This window comes from Cajanus cajan, chromosome 3 (genome assembly GCF_000230855.2).
Source record: "Cajanus cajan strain Asha chromosome 3, NIPB_CcT2T_4, whole genome shotgun sequence".
Taxonomy (NCBI): Eukaryota; Viridiplantae; Streptophyta; class Magnoliopsida; order Fabales; family Fabaceae; genus Cajanus; species Cajanus cajan.
In genome coordinates, this window is record NC_138519.1 from 4,734,662 (window position 1) to 4,752,805 (window position 18,144).

An 18,144-nucleotide genomic window follows, 5' to 3' on the forward strand; every position below is an offset into this window, starting at 1 on the left:
GTTTCCTCGTTTGACAACATTAGTACATTCTGCATTGTCATTCTCCAATCTAAAACAATTATCTATAAAAGATTGCCAAGAATTGAAGTACTTATTTACATCCTCAACTGCAAGAACGTTAGTTCATCTTGAAGAGATGTCCATAATGCAATGTGAATTAGTGGAAGTAATATTGGCAAAAGGGCTAGAAGAAACTACTTCAGAGGTGATAAGATTTGAGCGACTCAACACTATAAATCTAGATTCCTTATCAAGCCTGTCATGTTTTTATTCAGGCAGTGACACACTGCTATTATCATCTCTGATAAGAGTGATCATATGGGAATGCCCCAACATGAAGATTTTCTCCCAAGGAGTCATAGATGCCAAATTCTTTTTGGGAATTCAAGTCTCGTTGGATCCAAATGAGGATTTGTTCTTCTACCAAGATCTTAACACCACTGTGAAGGGGATGTTCCAACGACAGGTAAAAACTTTATTCGAATCAATCCATTATTACTTCAATTATGGCATGAATGCAATGTTTTTTACCATTAATTTTATTTAGAAAGTTTTCAATATATTGCAAAAGACTCAATAACCTCCATGTATCATAGATTTATCAACTGAAAATTGAAATAAAAGAGCAAAAACAATCTTAAATTACCTCTTAAGTAACACTTCTTTATGGTCTTTAGATTGACGTTAATGGAATTCACTCTCACTCTAGCATAAAGGACAAGAAGAAGATACTTCCTTTTTATTTCTATTATTGATTATTGATACGAAACTATACGAATTTGGAATAGAAAAGCCATGCACTAACGACTACAAAAAATGATACTATTTTCCTGAGCAATATTGATTGAGGATAATTGAGTGCAGTAAATGAAAATAATGCAACCATGCATGTAAGAAGAATACTGGTCGCATACTAATGAAGATTTGATAGGTATATAAACTTAAGAAAATCAAAACATTCAATTGCAAACATGTGCATTGATCATTTCAAGTAATAAAGTCAAGTGATACGTAGAATATTAGTACATGGATAATGTGGCATATACCAAATATTAATTTAAACTATTCGAGCAAAGAAAATAAATTGATCGGGGAGAAAATAGTTGAAAATATAGAATTGTTCCTAATGTTATTAAATAATTGTTATGGTGCGGCCATAAAGGTATAACATGGCGTTTTTGAACCCCTCCGCCATTCGTTATCCATCATTTCTCGTTATATGGCACTATCCGCCATATCCACCATGGTGCCTGCCATATCCATCATGGCCATGGCTTCATGGTGCTTATGGTGTTATATAGCTCATAGATGGTTTTTTCTCAGCATTGACAAGCCTAAGTATTTTTATTAGAGGCGTCATGACTTTAAGTATGTACACTACATTCTTCCAAAAAGAAGGCATTAAAACAATTTTACATGTTTCTCTTCCTTTTGCTTCCTTTGATAACTTGTTTGAATTTCACTCATCTGAAACAAACATCTTTTTTCTTAAATTTGATTTTTCTTGGTGGATCATTTCCAAAGAAACAAAAGATGTTGCAAATCGAGTCACCGCATGCCTCACTAGCTCCCTTTTGTTTATATAAAACCTTAACAAACTTAGGGTGTTTGAATGGCTATAAATGAAGCCAACAAGAGAAATTGTTCGTTAAATTGTTTTCTTGATATTGGGAAGCTTCCCAATGTCCTCCAACATTAAATTTATGCAATGAGCTGCACATGGAGTCCAAAAAATTCTTTTTGTTTTGCCTCCAACATCGTGTCAGCAAGAATATAATTACTCTCATTGTCCATGATGACTTAGACAACTTTTTCCTCCCTAATATCCTCTACAATAGAGTCTAGCAATTCAAATAGCTTCTCTCCGGTCTTCACAAAATTAGACCCATCAACAGATTTGATGAACATTGTCCGTACAAAAGAGTTCACCAAAAAATTAATAATGCATCTTTGCTTCTTGTTCATCCAAGCATTTGACATGATGGAACATCCAAAACTAACCCAATGTTCCTTTCAACTCTTCATTAATTTTTTGGTATACTCTATCTCTTTTTGGAGAAGTGGAACTCTTATCTCATGATAAGATGGAGGTCACAAATGCGGTCCAAAAGATCCAATAGTTGTAACCATGTCATGAAAGCTCTCCAATTTGATCATGTTAAAAGATAGTCCAGTTTGAAACCAAAACCGGGCTATATATTGGTGGACCCGTGTTGTAGCTTCCTTGTCACAACGCTCCCTTATACTTATTTGTTTTAATTTCTCCTTCTTGTTTTTTGCAATTGTTATTTGTGGACGTTTACAAAAAAGGTCAATAGGCCCCTTTTTCATAGCAACCTTCTTCCTTTCACCGGTCCCAAGTGTCTCAACTTCTAATTCTCTTAGATCTCCCTCCAATATTAGTCTTCACTACCAAAAGTCACATCTTCCATTATTCTTTGGCATGACTCACTTTCTTTCATCTTCTTATTTTTCTTAAGTGCCCACAACTCATCTTTAACCTCTTGTGGAACACTTTGACAAGGTGCAACATTTCTCTTCTTTCCCATTAGATGTTGCTTTGCTCTTATAATTCCTCCTTTCATGATTTTTTTAGAATAATTATAAACAATTTCATTTGTATCATTCTCTTTGGTAGGATGACAATGTTTCAATCTTATATCTGTCCTCTTAACAGAGTTTAAGGAGGATTGCTAGACATTGTCCTAAAAATAAGAATAAGAACAATACTAAAATTGGAACTCAATATTAGTTGAATTATAGAAATTAAAAATATTAAAAAAAAAAAAACTATTCAAGTTTTAAATTTGGCTATGGTTGCCAGAGTTTCTCATCGGAGTGTTGGGCCACCACAATTCAGGTTGTCGGCCAGAAAGGTGACCAAGGGGTGGTGGGCGACAGTGATCAAAGATGGTTTCGACTTTTGACTTCCGTAAGTCTTGTTTGCATGTCATGGTTCAGGTCATTGGAGTTGTGGACTACCACGGTTCAAGTTGTCGGTCAGAAAGGTGATTGGCGAGTGGTGGGCAATGGTGGAGGAAAGTCACAAAAGATGGATTAAAGGTAAGTGAATTGTGTTTGGGTGGGTGGTTGTCGCGACTTCTCACTCTCGAACCCCAAAACTATTAGGGTACACTTGTTGGGCCTAGGTTGAAGCCCAAAACTGGCCCAAACCCATTACGTCCGCCATCACCTTCATAACATAACGGGTCAAAACAGACATGGAAACCGGCACGGTAGAAATGGCAAACAATGCCACAAAACGCCATTTTGCGAATGGCGAATGGCAGTGAGGCCCAAAATCGCCTCGCCATACCGTTATAACGGCGTTATAACAATTTTTTGATAACATTGCTTCTCTGTCTCTATTCTCTCTGTTTGTCTTCATCTTCTCTATTCAAACATATTCTCAAACTTTGTCTTCTTGAACTCTCTTTGATTCGTTGCTCCCTTCAATATATTTTCTCTCTCTTTTTTGTTCTTGTTTCTTCTATTTTTTTCTCTCATCTATTATCTTCTCATTCCCGTGATTTTTTTCTTCTTTTTTCTTTCCTTTGTTTTTTCTGTTCACTTTTTTTTTTGTTCATTTTTTTTATTTGGGCATTTTTGTTCTTTGGTAATCAGCAAAACTATGGCCCAACCAAAAAATCAAAGCTTAGGGGTTGGTGTTGTTGGAACTAATCCCAATCTGGTCCCACACCACCAATGGGTTCCTCAATTGGAATGTTTAAGTTAATGGTGACAATGTTGATGTATTTTGGAAGTGGAACAACTTAAAAGACAAAAACAACAGTTAGAGTGTGATTAGTGATTTTTGCCTAAAAACTTCTACAGAAGGAATTACTAGAGTAAAACGACATCAATTTGGAATAAGAGGAGATGTAGGTGCTTGTAGAAAAATACCATAGGATCTTAAATTAGAAGTGAAGGTTGCTTATGAGAGCAAAAAAATTGACAATGAAGTATATATGGAGTCAATGGAAGAAGATGAAGAGGAAGATGACATCCAAGCCATTGCTTGATTTAAGAGACCTTCATCTACATCATAAAGCATTAGAATGTTATGAAAGCACCAACTATGTACATTTCGTCATGGATCGTTAAAGGCTTGTTGAGATCAGAATAGATAGATAGAAATATTAGGATGCAAACAAAGTCCCATATCATAAAAAAAAAAAGATTTATAAAGTACACACATACTTCATTGGTTAACACACATACTCCATTAGTTATAGGCCTTTAGGGTGATGACCAAAAACAAAATTGTGAGAGTTTAACCATTGTGGAAGTGTGTCTACAAATACCCTCAAATAACTTCTAAATAAAAATATATAAACTTCTCTCAATAAAAATATATTTATAACCTAAAAACAATCGACAGAATAACCCTAAGAGTAGTATCAGAGTCGTTGGTTAGATTCAGTGACAACCAATAAGTCATAACTTATACAAACAAATAATACAATACAAATGTTGGTAGTTAGATTCGATGACAACTAATAACCCACACAGAGAAAAAAAATATACAAAGATAGATTCCATCGAATGAAAGGTTAGGCCTTTTGAGCATGAGGGTTTACGTCTAAAGTGAATAGTGTCTAACCATTGTGGAAATGTGTTTGCAAATACCCTCAAATAAACTGATAAATAATAATATATAAACTTCTATTGATAAAAACATATCTATAACCCCAAAAACAATCAACAAAATAATTCTAATAGTGGTATCAGAGTCGTTGGTTGGATCCTTTGTTTGAGGAGAGGATCGTTGTTCTGGTTAAAGGCCACGTGTGCATCCAAACCTCCAAGATGTCCTCTTTTCGAGTGGCCAAATATACTGATGCTACGTTTATCAAAAGGCAATGCAAATTTGCACATTCAAGGAGTTGAAGAAGTCGAACCCATGTTGCTAGGATACTATGCACAACAATATATATTGTATGCTTAAACTTTATGTTATGTAAACCATTTCATGTTATTCAACTAGTGACCCACTAGTTCGACCATTACCCCACCAACAATGTACCTTAATTGAGCCGAGAATTGGTCTAGTTCTAATAAATTGGATAGAAATATGACAACTTAAAAAAATTGAGAAGGTCACAAATAATTTGTCTCGGTTAGTCATTTTATATAACTGTGGAAAATACTTGCTTCACCTGTATTGTTAAAATAATAAAGATAAATGAGATATTATTTCAAATGATATTTAATAATAAATGTATTTTATTGAATTAAATTCATTCATTTTCTAATAGAATATGAGGTGTTTTCTAAATTTTTAAATGAAAATTATGAATGCTTAGTCATGTTTTTACTACACTGACTGTGTAAATCAATTAGTCTGAGGTTCCTCTAACTTATTGTTGGGATACAAACAAGTCTCACATCGATAAAATAAGACAAGAATAACAATTTATATAGCACAAAAATACTTAACTCATAGAGAGACCTTTTGGGTGATGACCAAAAGTAAAACCGTGAGGGCTTAAGCCCAAAGCGGACAATATCTCATCATTGTGGAGTATGCTTGTGTAATAACCTTAAAAAAAACTCTCATAAAATATCTCCTCGGACAAATACTATAAAATAACCCCATTAGTGGTATCAGAGCCACAAGGTTACAACCTTCATAACCCCTCATAACTCATAACATATAATGTGATATATAAAGACAGATTTTGTTACATGAAAGGTTAGGTCCCTTGTTTGAGGAGAGGATTGTTGGGATACAAACAAGTCCCACATCGATAAAATAAGACAAGAAATAACAACTTATATAGCACAAAAATACTTCAATGATAGAGAGGTTTTTTGGGTGATGACCAAAAGCAAAACCGTGAGGGCTTAGGCCCAAAGTAGACAATATCTCATCATTGTAGAGTATATTTATGTAATAACCTTATAAAAATAATACTAATAAAATATCTCTTCAAACAAATACCATAAAAAATAATCCCATCACTTATCCAGTTGTTTCGAGTTTGAGTTCTCAATATGTAGCTATGTTGAATACTTGGAAGGAGAGTTTTATTGTTTATAGTGGTTATACCCGACTTAAACAAGATTATCTCCAATTGAAAATAATTGTGGTATATACCAAGAAAATCTTGTTTTACCACCAATTGAAGCAACATTGAGGATTTTCTTTCTGATGGCTTCTTTCTAGTGATGGATAGAAAGAGAAAACAAACAATAGGGAGTCATCTATATAGCCTGATGAATAAATCTCAGCCTTATGAATTAGAATAAAGAAATGAGATTGTGTAAGCATGAAATTTGACACCAATTGTAATTCATGACTTTCGTTAAATTAGACTTCTGATTTTATAAATAAAAACATACTCATTTAGAAGTTACTTAATCCATATTAATTTTTACATAATATTGGTTTATTTTACTCAAATTAATAATAAGAACCGCTCATACATACCATGTAATAGACGCGGGATTTTATGAAATGGAAGATAAATGAACGGAAATCAAGATTTGCATCTTAGATTCAACTCTAATCCATTTTATTACATGGTCTAGTTTTTCGCCCCAAAGATGCTAAGAAAAGCATTGTGAATTTGAAACATTGTTTATAGTGTTGAGAAATCACGCAGAGTTTCTTATAATCAGATTTGCGAGAAGTAAAGATAAATGTGGAATAATAAGACACAAAATTGATAATGGAATTTGCCTAATTGTGCCTACATCCCCGAGGTTGCTGCAAATATATTATTGAGAAAGGAAAAAATATAAAAGTGTATGCAAACACTCAACTCACAACTTAGGTTGTTGGTTGAGGTAGTGTTTGCATACACTTTTTATATTTTTTCCCTTTCTCCAATAATATATTTGCAGGCAACCTCGGGGATGTAGGCACAAATTAGGCCCAAATATACATGCATGCAAAGTTTTTATTCCAAATTTTGTTTTCCTATTTTCATACATTGCTTTAATTTTATTAGTTTTCCTATTTTTCCTAAATAAAGGAACAGGCGCTTCCATGCATTTTTGGTTTGCATGACCAAGTCTAACATATAGCCAGACACAGTCATGTAGAGGGAGCAATGGATATATACGATATGTCTGACGATAAACTTATTGTAATATTTACAGGGATTTTTTAAAGGCTTGGGCAAGAAGTGTTCTTTTAATTGTTTAAAGCAACATCATGGTAGAGTTGGTCAGCAAAACAAATGGTTGTGCAAGTTGGTAACTTTAAAGCTGGACAAGTGCATTTTACCATATGCAATTCCATCTGCTATACTTCCTCATTTAAACAACTTGGAAGAATTGCAAGTGCGGAAGAGCGACAAAGTAAGGGTGATTTTTGATATGAATGACACTGAGATAATAGAAACACCATCCCGGTTGAAGAAATTGACTTTACAAGGGCTATCGCAGCTGAAGCGTGTGTGGGAAAAGAATAGTCATGGAGTTCTGATGTTTGGAAATCTGCAAGAGATCTTTGTTAGTGAGTGTGAAAACCTCCAAACTTTATTTCCTTCTTTGCTGGCAAAGAATCTTGAGAAGCTTGAGAAACTCGAAATGAAATTTTGTTTTAAATTGCAAAAAATTGTTGAAGAGGAAGAAGGCACAGCAGAAAAGTTTGTGTTCCCTCGTTTAGAGAAGTTGGATCTTTGTGACTTGCCACAGCTCACTTACTTTTACCCTCAAACATTTACTCTGGAATGCCCCACCTTAAATAAATTAAATGTGTTGTTTTGTGATGAGTTGGAATTATTTCAAAGTGCTTCAATTAACAGACTTCCTCTTGTCTCAAATCTGAAGGTAAGCATCCTAGAATCTGAACTCAACTCTTATCTTTTTTCTCATTTCATCTTCTAATTCAGTCTTTTGCCTTTAATTGTTAGGTCGTTTCCAACCTGAAGGAATTGAAACTTGATTGGAAACACATTTCGGCATTAAGTTTAAGGTTTAAGTCTGAGCAATTTGGAGAAGGCCTCGAATATTTAAACGAAATTTCCCTGTTGTTTGACGCTGATGAGAATAAGAAACCTGTGTTGCCTCTCCAAAAAGCACCTGATTTAACACATTTGGGTTTAGCATATTGGAAAAGTCCTGGGATATTCCTTGCTGAAAAGCCCAAAATTGGTGTGGACGGGATGAGACAATTAAAAATATTGACACTATACCACATATCTGAGCTCCAGTCCATCGAGTCAGAAGACTCATCATGGTTAAACACAATTTGTGAGGAGCTCCACGTATTAAATGTTGTCAGATGTATTCATTTCACAGCATTAGTACATTCTCCTTCTACAATATCCTTCTATTGTCTCATAAAAGTGTCCATATCCAACTGTCCCAAATTGCAGTATTTATTTACATCTTCAGTGGGCAAAAAGTTAATGAACCTTGAGGAAATCACAATCCAGGAATGTGAATCAGTGAAAGAAATAGTGTCTGGAGAGAGTGATGAAGATAAAGATGAAGATGAACACAAAGAAGGTGATGATAAATTTGAAAATGAGATTATATTCGAGAAGCTTCAGATTTTGAGACTTGACTCATTACCAAAATTTGAAGGCTTTTACACGGGGAGTTCCACTTTGAATTTGCCATCCTTGAAAGAAGTGTTGTTCACCGAATGCTTCAACACGAAACTTTTCCGTCTTGGTGACAAAGTGCCAACAAAATTGAACGTCACAAAAGATGGAGTCAAATGGAAAAGTGATCCATATAAATTTTGTGATCATGCAACAGTTTTAGGAGGCAACCTGAAATAGTTTGGTTACAATTCCCTTTACTTGTATGTAAGTACACATATATGACTAGCTATTTCTCATCACGTGCGACTAACTGAGTGAGAAGACATTTATCATCTAATAATGTTAATTTCTTTGTTTCTGTCTTCTACATAAATGAAGATTTAAGAATGTTAAATTAATTATATTTTACCCCCAATATGTCAATTGGTCATCTCTAATCACCTCTCTATTATTAATAATTTGCTTCAGGAAATTGTTGTCAGTAGAAGCTTATTGTCATAGCATTCGCTTATGGTACCCTTGAAAACTAGTATGAAGCACAGCAACAGAGCAGAAGACATGGAATGTTAGTGAGTCTGATTACTTTCTTACGTTTGTAATTTTCATTTTATGGAAAACATGAATCCAAACATAATAAATGATAACATGACAAGTTTATTTTGAGAAATTGAGGGATAGTGGATTCAAGTTTTATTGTTTGTGGGGGTATGTTTTGTCTCGTATAGTACCTTTTGTAGTCAGTTTTGACACTCCTTGTAAAATTTGACTACCTATTATCAATAAAAATCTTTTTTCTACATAATAAGTTAGAAATTATTTTACTTTCAGCTACTATATAACTATTTCTAAAACAATTTCCAGGTTTAGGGAATCAGGGGAACTCGAAGAAGCCAATGATAGCATCATGACAACAACTTTCGACAAGTCAAGGGGTTTTCTTTTCTTTGGAAGTGTGGTGTTCATAATAAAGTTTCCTTGTATACTACAAAGGTGTTTTATGAATAAAGTAGTCCCTTATTTATACAGGACCAAAGGTGTGTGTTAAAATTATATCAGTGTTTCATATATTTGATGTAACAAGGAGGAATTAATTTTAACAATTAAACAGTGCAGCAATTAAACTGAGAAGGACAGCACAACCACTTAATGGAAAACTGGAAAGAGTGCACTTCCTATGAGATCAAACGAGATCATAGAGAATCACTCAATTGGTATTTAATGGAAAGTTCAGTACATACTTCAGCAATGAAAGAAAAAAGTACACTGAGAGAGAGAAGAATAATTTCTCAATCATTGCCTCCATTCTCTCTCCTACCCCACCCTGGTATTTAACTAATTCTTCTGCCACACATATTCCCTCATACGCACACTTGGCCTTCTCACACGCTTGATCTTAATTTCAGCATCTCCTCCTTCACTGATTGCCACCTGTCCACTTGAGCTAACAGACTGCACATGCTCTTTTACTTTTGATTTCTCATTCCACTCGTGTACCTCTTCTGTTACACTACTCCCCCCTTTTGCAATAACCTTGTCCTCAAGGTTGATATTTGGATAACTCTGCTCCAATTTGTCAAGGTCTTCCCAAGTTGCTGCATCCACACCAAATCCTTCCCACTGGACCAGGACTTGGCGCACCAATTTCCCCGCTTGAATGATGTCCCTCACACTAAGTACTTGAATTGGTTGCACAACAGGTCCCTCCACAGCAGTTGTTAAAGGCAATGGTACATAAACTGTATCAGTAACCCCTCGAAATTGCTTAAGCTGAGATATATGAAATACTGGATGGATCTTAGCATAATCCGGTAGTAGCAACTTGTAAGCCACGGAACCAATGCGCTTCTGAATTGGAAAGGGACCAAAATAGCGTAATCCCAGTTTCTGATTCTTTCTTAAGGCTAAGGAATGTTGACGATAAGGTTGAAGCTTCACCAAAACCATTTCACCCTCCACATATTCCTTATGCAATCTCTTTTGATCAGCATATTTCTTCATTCGCTGCTGAGCCAACATCAAATTCACCTTCAATTGTGCCAACACTCTGTCTCTCTGCAGTAACATCTCTTGAATGGAAGGTGGGTCTGTCGCAGAATGAGAATACTTGACAAGCGTTGGAGGATCCCTGCCATAAACCACCTTAAAGGGGGACATTTGAGCACTATGATGAAAGGAAGTGTTGTACCAAAATTCTGCCCATGGTAAGAATTTGATCCAGTCCTTAGGTTTCTCATGTGTGAAACAACGCAAATACATCTCGAGGCACTTGTTCAATGCCTCTGTCTGTCCATCCGATTGAGGATGGTAAGCCGTGCTAAGCTTAAGTGTTGTACCACTCAGTTTCAGTAAATGCTGCCAAAAGGTACTCGTAAATACCTTGTCTCTATCAGACACAATAGAGTTGGGAAAGCCATGTAACTTAACCACAGTATGGAGAAAAACGTCTGCTACTCGTTTGCTGTTAAAGTCAGACTTTAGAGGCGCAAAGTGAGCATACTTTGACAGCCTATCCACGATTACAAATATCACTGTGTAACCCTCAGCAGGTGGTAGTCCAACAATGAAATCCATACTGATATCTTCCCAGATCTGAGTAGGAATTGGCAAGGGTTGTAAAAGACCAACAGGAAAAACTGTTGCTGTCTTTGCTTGCTAGCAAACACAACACTGCTGCACGAAATTTTTAATATCCTTGTTTATTCCTGGCCAAAAGAATTGGGCTGCTACTCTTGCAAATGTACGCGCAATACCCGAATGACCTCCCAAGGGTGAAGAATGAAACTCCTGTAGAATCTGGTTTTGAATGGCTGGGACATTAGGAACCACGATTCTGCCTTTCCAAAACAGTAACCCATCCAAAAATGAGTAAGGAGCAGACAAAGCCTTTCCCTGCGAGTGAGCAGTAAGTATAGGTTGTAGGGCAGTATCTGATCCCAAGGCTGCCTTGATCTGGTGGACCAAGTCAGAAGCTGTGACCGCACTAGCCATAAAAAATGATCGTGACAGCGCATCTGCAGCCAAATTCTCAGTCCCTGGTTTGTACTCAATGGAAAAGTCATAACCAAGGAATTTATGCAACCAAGCTTGTTGTTCAGGCGTTTGCAAGGTTTGGTCCAAGAGAGACTTAAGACTTTTCTGATCAGTTCTTATAATAAATCTGTGACCAAGCAAATAATGCCGAAACTTAGCAATAGCTTCAGTGATAGCATAAAATTCACGAGTGTAAGCAGATTGCTTAGTCATTCGGTTCGAGAGCTTTTTGGAAAAGAAAGCAATAGGATGCTTATTTTGACTGAGGACTGCACCAATTCCAGACCCTGAAGCATCTGTTTCTAACACAAACGGTTGAGAAAAATCAGGAAGAGATAGGACAGGAGCGGTTGTAATGGCCTGCTTAAGTGCGATAAAGGCAGCATCAGCCTCGTTGGACCACTTGAAGTTGTCCTTTTTCAATAGATCCGTCAAAGGGTTAGCAATGGAAGCATAACCTTGGATAAACCTTCTATAATAACCCGTAAGGCCTAAAAAACCACGGAGTTGTTTGATTGTTTTAGGGACTGGCCAATCAATGACAGCTTGCACCTTACTAGTCTCCATAGAGACCCCATCGCCAGATACCACATGACCAAGATACTCCACCTGCTCTAAGCCAAATGAGCATTTAGACATCTTCGCATACAGTTCATGCTTCGCCAGAATATCCAAAACCTGTTGAAGGTGTTGTAAATGCAAGAACCAAGAAGAGCTATAAACCAGTATATTGTCAAAGAACACCAAGACTGATTTGCGCAAAAGCCCTTGAAATATGTCATTCATTAAATTCTGGAACGTTGCAGGAGCATTTGTCAATCCAAAAGGCATTACTAACCACTCATAATGCCCTTGATGAGTGCGAAAAGTTGTTTTGTATCTATCCTCCTCTTGAACCAAAATCTGGTGATACCCAGCTCTAAGATCTAACTTGGAGAAATACTTAGCGCCAAACAACTCATCCAGCAATTCCTCTACAGTAGGAATTGGAAAACAGTCTTTAACAGTGATAGCATTAAGTGCCCTATAGTCAGTGCAAAAACGCCATGAACCATCCTTCTTCTTGACCAAAATGATCGGAGAAGAAAACGGACTCGAACTAGGTGCAATAATCCCATCCTCAAGCATTTCTTTGATCATAAGTTCAATCTGCTGTTTCTGACTATGGGGGTATTTATACGGCCTGACTTTCACTGGACCACTTCCTTGTAACAATGGAATTCTGTGGTTCTGCGATCTAGGAGGTGGTAAACCAGTAGGCTTAGCAAAAATTTGGCGATAGTAGTGCAACAAAAGAGCAATTTCAGGATCAACATTATCAGGAATATCCTTCCATTGATCAGTTTCAACAAAAGAGGACAGGAGCTGCAGCGTATAAACTTCAGCAATACCTTGAGTATGATTAAGTCGCTTGAGGTGGTGGAATTGAGACATGGCAGCAGGCCTGGACTTTTCACCTTGCAGAGTCACTAATTTCTTGTCCTTGTAGAACTTAATAGTAAGAGAACCGTAATCGGCGATGTGCGGACCCAATGTGGCTAACCACGCAGCACCTAAAACCAAATCTGCTCCTGAGACCGAGAGCAAATAAACTGGCAGTTGAAGGACTTGACCCTGTACCTGAACTTGCAAATTCAATATCTTGCCCTCAGTGGACAAGGAGCTTCCATTGCCTACCATAACCTGTAACCCAGCAGCAGGTTCAATAGGTAATTTCAAATAATGAGCAAGCTTAGGTTGCAAGAAATTGTCGCTACTACCGCTATCAAGTAAGATGTGAACTTCCTTTCCCGCAATAGAACCTATAAACCGCATTGTACCCACAGTTGCAACTCCTTTCAGGGCATTGAAAGACAAGTGGTGCTCTAATTCGTCTTCTAATGCAGTACTGTCCACATTGGTTGTTTCCTCCAATTCCTCCTCATCCTCAACTTGTAAAAGGAGATATTGTTTGTTGGGACACCTATGGTTAGCAGAAAACCTCTCATCACAAGTAAAACATAAACCTCGTTCTCGTCTCGACTGCATTTCAGCAGGGGACATTTTCCGCACCGCAGTATTTCTATTTGGAAAAGCAGCTGGTTTGATATTAGGGGTATTCAAGAGGGGCTGCTGGGCAGGATTTGTATAGGACTGGTTCCCTGCCGAATGTGAAGTATTGCGAGTAACAAAAGACTGTCGAGATCTGAAACTGTATTTTTCTTCGAATAACCGAGCAAGTGAAATAGCTTTTAATAAAGAATTAGGTGCTTGAGCAATAATCTCTCTCTTAATATCAAGTTTCAATCCACTTATAAAACAATCTAACAAGGCCTCAGCACTAACGCCATAAATACGATTAGCCAAATTAGTAAATTCAATATAGTAGTCATTGACTGAACCTGTTTGTACCAATTTAAAGAGAGTAGAGCGCGGTGAATCAAATGGCGACGGTCCAAACTCCAATTCCAAGGATCGCGTCAATGTGTTCCACGAAATAATGGGACTGGTTCGTTGCATCATTTGGTACCACGGCACAACGTTCTTCTCGAAATGGACAGCAGCTATCACAATGCGTTGCTCATCAGGGGTGTTATAGTATTCGAAGAACTGTTCGGCCCGGAAGATCCATTGTAGGACATCAGAGCCATCGAACCTCGGAAAATCGAGCTTCACGTTCCTCACTTGTAATGGGTTCTGGAATCCTTTTGAGTTCAACCCTCCACTTTGAACACTGGCTCTGAATTCATCAAAATCATGTCGCAGCTCATTGATCTCACGAGCATGTTCACGATCCTTTTTTCCAAATGCTCCAGGATCTGAGCCAGTTCCGGTAATGGAGAAGAAGAAGACATTGTGGGGGTAATGAAAGCACCAAATGTAACAAGGAGGAATTAATTTTAACAATTAAACAGTGCAGCAATTAAACTGAGAAGGACAGTACAACCACTTAATGGAAAACTGGAAAGAGTGCACTTCCTATGAGATCAAACGAGATCATAGGGAATCACTCAATTGGTATTTAATGGAAAGTTCAGTACATACTTCAGCAATGAAAGAAAAAAGTACACTGAGAGAGAGAAGAATAATTTCCCAATCATTGCCTCCATTCTCTCTCCTACCCCACCCTGGTATTTAACTAATTCTTCTGCCACACATATTCCCTCATACGCACACTTGGCCTTCTCACACGCTTGATCTTAATTTCAGCATCTCCTCCTTCACTGATTGCCACCTGTCCACTTGAGCTAACAGACTGCACATGCTCTTTTACTTTTGATTTCTCATTCCACTCGTGTACCTCTTCTGTTACATTTGACCTGTATTGCTACAAGAGGTCTGAATTTAAATTAAGTTGTTGAAGTATTTTCTATGAATAAAATTGACATTGATGTATTTCTGAATAAGGATGATCCGTTTTGGCATGGATTTCAACGGTGTTTCTTGAATAATGTTGACATGTACTTCTACAAGTATGTGGTTTTTGAACTTGTAAAAGGGTTGTTTAGTGAACAAAGTTGTCCCGTAAATCTACAGGAGGTATGTATGGTTTTTAAAATACATAAAGTGTGCTTCATATATAAAGTTTAGTTGTATTTCATCAAGATATGTATGTTGGTGTTAATGGTTTAGACAAAATGATGACAAGGATGTGATGGTGTGGTGTGTGGGAAGGCCAGGGAAATTGGAGCAATTAGCAATGGTGGCATTGGCATAGAGATGGAGCTCCTTTCTCATGAATAAGCTACATATTTTTAGTTATTGGGCTTTGACAAAAGAGAACTAAAGATATCCAATTTTTGCTGGATATTGGCACCCTTATCATCCCTGTCTCTTTCCCAAACTCTAGGAACACCATTTATAGGTAGAAAAAAAATGCAGAAAAAGCAAAATTAAAAAAATAATAATAATACAGACACTGTATCACAAAGGTCGACCGAAAGGAATATGGAAAAGGTGGGTTTTTTGTTTTATAACGGATGATAACTAGAATTCTAGAAATTCTATCAAATGTGAAACTTTAAATAATAACGACTGTTATTTGAAATTCAAATGAAATATATTATTATTTCATTAATTAATTTTTTATTTATTCAAAAGGGATATATAATAAAAAGGTTTAGGACTTAAAAGTTTAGTTGAACTTTGATAAAATTTCAAAAATAATAAATAAATATGAAATTTATAGTTTTATATTTAGAATAACTTATTTTATTACAAAAAGAACTTTTTGAGAAATTTTAGAATAAAACTAAATTAGAATTTCGAAGATGAAATGTTTTGAAAATAATACTACAAGAAAGTTTATAAATTTTTAATGACTTTTGAGTAAAAGTTTTAAAATTATTTAATCATTTATTTATGATTAAAAAAATAGCCAAAAAAAAAAAAGATAATATAAGAATTTTAGAAAAATATGATTATGTATCCAAATTTACTTAATTTGGCTTTAAAAAAATAAATACCAAAATTACACACAATTTAATTAAACATTTTACTAAAGATTCGATGTAATCATTATTGATATAGTTGTTGTTTAACAAGAATAACACAATACATATTTACAATATGTGAAATAATTTTATGTATCTATTTACAATATTAAGGTAATATTTTAAATAATAAATGAAGTTTTAAATAAATTTATTTATATAATTATATATTGCAGGAGTCACAGTTTAGAAAATAATAATTGTAATACTAAATACATGTAATATTTATTAATTAACCAAACTATACAATTTTTATCTTCCATGATTAATATTTTTCAAATAATTATGATTTTCTCATTTAAAATATCTTAACACTTTCTTTATATTTGTTACAAATATATATATATATATATATATATATATATATATATATATATATATATATATATCTCATGTTTAATCAATTTTTTTAATTTACCATTTTAAACTCTTTATAAATTTATTAAATATAAAGTTTAATATTTTTATATTATTTCCCGTGCAATGTTCGGTGAATATCTAGTTAATTACTTGTAATGTATGCTTAGAATTTTATTCACTTATTGAGGTGTGCTGCAAATGGCGACAGTACAGACTACAGATACAAGATCCTTAAGTCATAGTAGGGTTGGGCACTGTTTAGTGCCTTAGTAAAACATAGTATTTCCCTTTCTTTGTGATTTTATTTTGCAACTCCTAATTTTGCAACTATTAGGAATCGGGTAAAATCGAATTTAGATATTATTATAGCACCTACTTAATTAAATTTAGTTAGATTAGAGTGGGTTTGTAAGGCTTTTTTTTAAAACAATTCAAATCAACTTAATTATAATTGAATTGGATCAAGTCAAATTATCGAATTTGATAATTAAAAAATAAATATATTTTTTAAAATTGAAATAAATAAAAATTAAAAATATATATATAATTTATTTAAATTTTAATACATTATTCAAAGTACAAATAATCTTACAATAAGTATACTGAAAAATCACAAATATTCTAAATAAATAAATATTATGTCAATAATTATAAAATTTTAAATTACATAACAAATAGAATTAAATTATTCCTTTTGTTCTATGTCTTTTTTAATTTAGGGAATTAACTTATTACTATAATATTTGATAAAAAAAATAGAATTAAATATATTATTAAGAGTGAATTATTGATTGATTTGTGTCATTTGTGAAGTATTTTTAATTTATTATAAATAGAGTTAATTATATAGGAAATACTTTGATGGATTACCGAACTTAATTATAATCACCGGTAAAAATTATTCAACTTAAAGTGACGACTTCATCCAACTTACCAAAATGTAATTGGGTTGTTTCCGACGGTGGATAAACAGTTTCCCTCTTACACAGCAACCGCTGATTCAACCAGGAAAATAAATGACATAAAGATAACCGCAAAACGACAAACTTTTAATAGCACTTCCACAACTATTGGTATGTTAAAAGCTAAGGCTTTATATCTTCTTGCTTTTTGCTAAATACGAGACCATCAACATAAAGTTTCAAAATAATAATAATAATAATAATAGTAATAGATTTCATTCCTCTCTGAATGGTATCACCACAATAAAATACTTCAATCTTTATCTGATGCGTCACAAGTAATTATTATCTTGATACCATTAAAGTTGGTTCAGGGCATCAAGATAACACAAAAAGATTTAGCAAAGTAGCACACTTCAAGTTGATTTAAGAAAGTAGAAGTTTTCCGTAAGCAAAACAAAAACAAAAGGAACAAAAAACAAAGAATTAAAACGAAAACAAAAGGTGAGAATGTACAAGATTTTGTTCTACCTGCCTAGAAAATGAATATTATTTGTTTGTTAAACATGTAACACCAGTACACCACCATTAAAGAAACATTCAATGCTATATATGTCTCAGAAAACTCTTATGCTCATTTCAGAATTTACATCAGCACAGCAATTACAGAATTTGTAGTGAAAATTTGCTTGGCTTATGTATTTCTTTGGTGAAAATAATCTCAGCAACTGAACAAAATTTTATAAATTTATGATAACTTCAGCAATAACATATTCTGATTCAATTACATATTTACAATACCATTGTGGATCCATGCTTGACAGAATTTTACCATGGCATTGTGCCAGCAAGTGTTCAATAAATCAGACAGAATAA

At 34.7% G+C, this 18,144-nt stretch overlaps 2 protein-coding genes across 2 annotated transcripts; both read left to right on the forward strand.

Moving 5' to 3' along the window:
- Positions 1-136: 136 nt before the first annotated feature.
- LOC145955973 (uncharacterized) lies at positions 137-755 on the forward strand. The gene is made up of 2 exons (XM_083071525.1): positions 137-466; positions 678-755. Exons 1-2 carry the CDS (start codon positions 137-139, stop codon positions 753-755), a joined length of 408 nt encoding a protein of 135 aa, XP_082927651.1.
- A 414-nt stretch (positions 756-1,169) lies between these two features.
- LOC109803274 (uncharacterized) lies at positions 1,170-8,741 on the forward strand. Its single transcript, XM_083071526.1, has 5 exons — positions 1,170-1,290; positions 2,825-2,876; positions 2,962-3,022; positions 7,108-7,782; positions 7,866-8,741. Exons 1-5 carry the CDS (start codon positions 1,170-1,172, stop codon positions 8,739-8,741), a joined length of 1,785 nt encoding a protein of 594 aa, XP_082927652.1.
- The last annotated feature ends 9,403 nt before the right edge of the window (positions 8,742-18,144 follow it).